This window comes from Impatiens glandulifera, chromosome 7, assembly GCF_907164915.1.
Source record: "Impatiens glandulifera chromosome 7, dImpGla2.1, whole genome shotgun sequence".
NCBI lineage: Eukaryota > Viridiplantae > Streptophyta > Magnoliopsida > Ericales > Balsaminaceae > Impatiens > Impatiens glandulifera.
In genome coordinates, this window is record NC_061868.1 from 42,703,178 (window position 1) to 42,708,684 (window position 5,507).

A 5,507-nucleotide genomic window follows, 5' to 3' on the forward strand; every position below is an offset into this window, starting at 1 on the left:
TATCTCATCAATCATTTTATAAATTAAAATATAATTTTTTTTATTTTATATTAGTAAAAGTTAATATTAAGGAAAGACAAATTTGATTGAAATATTTTGGTCATAATAATTTAAAAATCTTGATTCCCTTGTTCAAATTAACATTTATATTCATATTTCTCATACTTATATAATCATTAAAAGGTAGCCTAGTTATAATAGTCGGCTTAAGAAATCAAAAAGTTACGGGTTCGATTCCATCTAGAAGTGCTTTGAGTATAAGCGGGGTGTTATTCTAGCTCTTTTTTATTAAAAAAAAATAAAATAATCATAAAATAGGACTACACACTAACAATTTAATTTTACAGGTTCTAAAAGATAAGATAAAATAAAAATAAAGAAATTAGTGTGAATTTAAACAATCAAATGATATTCAATTTATTAATATATATATATATATATAATTAAATTATAATTCAAAAATTATTTAATCTAAATAATATTTAAAAAATAATAATTTTTAAATAACTTAAAAAAATATTTTTTTCGCCCGAACACAAATCCTGTTTTCAAATTTGGCCTTTTAAACTAAGTATAAATAACAAAATTTACAAATAAAAACAAGAAAACTGAAACATATTTGGGCCCATTTACAATACTTGTGTTTTTCCGGGAATCCGATTGGTATCCAGCTGTAACTGGGCCTGACAATTAATACTGTCAATAATAATAATAATAATAAATAAATGGTGAGCGTTGATTGAAAAGATGGAAAAGCATTGGCTTTAAATCTTTTTAAAATTAGTGTTTCAGAATTGTTTTTAAAAAATATTATATATATAATATATTAACATTAAAATCAAGAAATTTCTTAATTAGTAATTAGTTATTGATTTTATAAAATTGGACATTTTTTAAGATTTGTTTTCCTTTGAAAATTTTAGATGTTTAAAATTGGGAGTAATTCCCTTTTACCAGTTTTGGTTGAAATGGTATTTTGTTTTATTAGTTTTTATAGGAAAAATAATTTTAAATTGGAATTTGAAAATATTAATTGTATGCCATTCTGAATAAAAAAAGGTTCATCAACATGATACTAGAAGCTTGTTTGATGTTTGGTTATTTGAGGATTTTTAATTAGTTTTTTATTAACAATTATTTTTGATAAAAAATATAGGTTATTTGAATGTTTAATTAATTGAAATTTTATAATGTATTTTTTTGTATTTAAATTTTATAAAATTATAATTAAAATTTTATAAAATTATAATTAAAATTTTATAAAATTATAATTAAAATTTTATAAAATTATAATTAAAATTTTATAAAATTATAATTAAAATTTTTTAAATAATAATTAATGAATTAAATAATTTAATATTTTTTATAATAAATGATTGAATTTTGAATAAACATCCAACAAAAATATAATTCAAGCCAGTTTTAAGATCTATTTTTTCTAGTCTCAAAATGTACCATTATTTTATCTATTTTTTAAATTATAATATATATATATATATATATATATATATATATATTTAAATAATTACCTTAATGCCTCTTTCTGTGAGAGAAAATATACAATTTTTGGTTGGTAGCAAAGGATCTCGCCCTTCTGATTATGTTAAGACGAAGTTGATATGAAATTGTTAATAATCTCTCGTTTTATGGCAAGACATTATTGTTTATATTCCATATAAAAAAAAAAAATGTATAATCACATAAAAAAAATAATTCAAATCCATTTGAATTCCTATATGAAAATAAAAATTTATTTATATAAAGTTACAATATGTAAACATGGTTTTTTGCTTTTAACTTATGTTTTGTCATAAAAATCGAATTAATAATTAAGCATATCTAACTAGCCTAGTTACTGTCTCTTTTTGTATTTGATCCATTAATTTCACAAAAATTATAGAAATGAAAACAGGTTTTGTTTAATCTCAAATTTTTAGATAAACCCTTTCAATTTCAACCTCCATACCGACCCTAATTATTTCCGGCATTACTTGTTATAGAATATGAGATTCATTTTTTTCACCGACAAACAACCCTATATGAAAATTGATTTTATTTCTTTTATTATTTGCTTAAATAACCAGATGAATCTATAAATCTTTTCATTTCAAAATTTCTTATATATATTGAAGACCCATTGTGGGGGACTCTGAAAACGAAGTAGAGACGATATCTGAGATAGAATATAAAAAAGATGAAGAAGGATGCTTATCTGTCCTAAAATAGAAAAGAATGAATTTATAACACGAATAATGACGGCATACAAACTTGATATTATGAAGAACTTTGTCACAAGGCATAATCCGAACCTGTCGGCAGAAATTATAGTTGAGTTTGTGAAATGTATTGAACGACAAAAGTCAAGAAAATGTACAACTTCATTTAAATATTAACTACGCTAAAATAAGACCGGACAAACAAATCAATAGGGAAGTCGGATTATAGACTCCCATCTCACCGGTTTTGTAAGCTGTTGGTGTGAAAATTGATGTTTATGTATTTTTTGAATTTCTACCATCTTGTTTATCACATCTTGGTGATTTTTTTTTAATGTCTAAGTTGATTAGATAATTTAGACAAATTATGTCATAACTTGAAATATATTTAGTTGTGATGTTTGCAACTAGTTGGATTAAAAAAAAAATATTATCATTTCAAAAAATTATTTGTAAGGTGTGAAGTGATACCAAATCATTAAAAATACGATTAATGAAAACTATGGGATTTAGCTAATTTTTTATATAAATAAAAAAATCATTATAGATAGATTAACAATCATTAAAAATACAATTAATCAAGACTATGGGATTAAACTAAATTTTTTATATATAAAAAAAATAATTATAGATATATTAACAAATTCAATATTTATTATGATTAACATGGTTGATGAAGATGGACCACTTATCCCATCAGTGAACTATTGGTTATGTTTTAGTTTTATTGATCTAATTATTTCATTATATATTTTTATTGAGAAAAATAAGTATAAATAATTAAAAAATATATCTTTTAAACTTTGACAATTATATCATTTTTTTCCTTCTAATTTTCTTCTTATATCATTAGCCTTTTTTATATAAACTATTATAACTTTATAATGAGATATGATAAAAATTTGGATAAATTAATTAAAATAGTTATAATTTCTTAACTTTTTTATTGAATTCACCCACTAACCGTAATTATATCCAAATCAACTTGTCCATTTAGATGTAAGCTGGTTATATATATATATATATATATATATATATATATATATATATATATATATATATATATATATATATATATATATATATATATATATATATATATATATATATATATATATATATATATATATATATATCAGAATTGTTTTTTTAATACACTATAATTGGTTGAATAAATGTAACTTAAATATTTTGGAGCCAATGAATTTAATATCCAAATCAAGGCTATCAAAATTTCGAGTTGACTCTTAAAATTTTAAGATTTTATGATTTCACATAAGGTTAACGAGTCTGATTTTAAGTAAACTCTTAAATAGGTAAACTCTTACGATTTTAAACTTACTATAATAAGATTTTACAAGTTTATAAATAATTTTGATTTTACAATTTTATACGATTTTACGTTTAAAAAAACATATTTATATTTAAAAATTTAAAAATAAATTTATTATTTATTCATATAAATTAATTAATATAATTTTTTTATAGTGTTATTTACCTATTATTATTTTTTAATTAATATTATATTTAAATATATAAATTTTTAAAATTGGTTAAGTATAAAATACTTAATTATATATAAATAATAATAATATATAACTATTATTTTCTTAAATTAAACTCTTACGATTTCAAGTAAACTATAGATTTTACGAGTTTCCAACTGTCTAACTATTTTACGTAAATTCTCGATTTTGACAGTTTTAATTCAAACACATGGTTCTCAGTCTTGGTGGATAAAGGGGTTAATATAATTAAGGTTCAAATAATTTGTTTCCTTTTCAAAAAAAAATTATTAAAACTTATGCAGCTCTATGTTATAAAATATAAAAATGTAGTAATAATTTACCTTAAGACAAATATAACAGAAAGATCTAAATAAATAAAATTAAAATTCACCATAATTTTATTAATACAAACTTTAATTTTGAAAAAAAATGTTCATAAGACAAGTTCACTGATAATTTATTTGATCAAATTGCAACATTATTGTAATTAAATAGTACTGATAAATATGCATGAAAAAGAGTATTTCATTTCTTCTTCAAGCAAATGATGAGATTGGTGTACTTTGCTTTCTCCGTTTCAAAATGATTGATTGCGCGTTCTTCGTAACTTTTTAACACATTGTCCAATACAAGTTCTCCGAAATGAGGCACCAATGTAGGTTCTATAATCGATCTAACTGAATTTGCTACAATTTCTCCTCTTTGTTTTTTTGTCAAACTTGTAATTGTAATCACCATCTCCATGATCGTTATCATGAGGGTTCCAATCACACTCAAAAACCTCTAACTTTTCAAGATGAAAGGAATTTTCATTATGAATGATTTCCTTCACTTCATCCTTACATGGGTGATAAACAGGCAAATTGAATGAATCAATGTCTTCTTGTTTAATAAGCCCCTAAATAATATAAAAACAGCATATTATAATATGTAATTAATTTGAAAGGTATATATCATTTTATAAAATAATTGACTATTAAAAAAAATTAAACCTGAGAAACCACGTCGAGTAGTGATTGAGCTAATAATTCAATAACGTGACAACCATCGTCTTCAGATGGGTCAGGACTCTCCCTTCCGACTAATGTAAGGACCATTCTACCCATAGGTAGAATTTCACGTGACCTATGAGTTAGAAAAGAAGAGAAATCCTTGTAAAATTGATTCTTATATGCATTGAAGACATTAGGATCTCGAGTTTTTGACATGTAGATATGTTCTTTGTTCTCTAGATTTTCTGGCACCTATATTAAACCACATCAAATTATAAAAATATTAGTTTTTAGTTACAAAATCTCTTAAATAAAATAATTTTTTTTGTAAGAAACAAACCTGAGAGAGCCAGTGAAGACAATAAGAAGAGTGCACAAAGTGTAAACTTTTGCATGGAACCAACCTCTCATAAAACGACGCCGCCACACCAGAAATGAAACCCTTTCGACTTAATTCATATCCATGTTTCTTCTTGAGTAGTTCGTAAAATGATGGGAGTGCACTAAATATATTGTTGAAGTCGTTTTTGGGCAGATCATTCAAAAGGACCGATATCTCTTGAGTTTTGTTACTATTTTGCTTAGACAACTTATTGATGGTGTCGATAATCTCCGACACAAATAGAAGTGTGTTGGGCCCAGAACTACATCCAAGATCCGCAATTTTGAAATTCTCTAACATATCAGATGGAGTTGAGCTATTCAAGAACATGTCCTTGATGATATCTTTGATAATGGGCAATGTGTTATTAATGACCATCCTCTAAATACATTGGAGAGAAGAGAATTAG

The 5,507-nt window shown here is 23.3% G+C and overlaps 1 protein-coding gene across 1 annotated transcript; it reads right to left on the minus strand.

Moving 5' to 3' along the window:
* Nucleotides 1-4,397: 4,397 nt before the first annotated feature.
* Nucleotides 4,398-5,507, minus strand: LOC124909963 (probable jasmonic acid carboxyl methyltransferase 2). Its single transcript, XM_047450589.1, has 3 exons — nucleotides 5,057-5,507; nucleotides 4,717-4,968; nucleotides 4,398-4,622 (listed from the first exon to the last, which is right to left on the minus strand). Exons 1-3 carry the CDS (start codon nucleotides 5,474-5,476, stop codon nucleotides 4,398-4,400), a joined length of 897 nt encoding a protein of 298 aa, XP_047306545.1. The 5' UTR covers nucleotides 5,477-5,507.

What these genes read in the sequence shown, in the direction of transcription:
- LOC124909963 (XM_047450589.1), bottom strand. Translation starts at nt 5,476, where the DNA reads ATGGTCATTAATAACACATTGCCCATTATCAAAGATATCATCAAGGAC. An exon ending in GTCTTCACTGGCTCTCTCAG is followed by an intron (nt 4,969 to 5,056) that starts GTTTGTTTCTTA and finishes GGTTTAATATAG; the next exon opens with GTGCCAGAAAATCTAGAGAA. An exon ending in TACTCGACGTGGTTTCTCAG is followed by an intron (nt 4,623 to 4,716) that starts GTTTAATTTTTT and finishes TATATTATTTAG; the next exon opens with GGGCTTATTAAACAAGAAGA.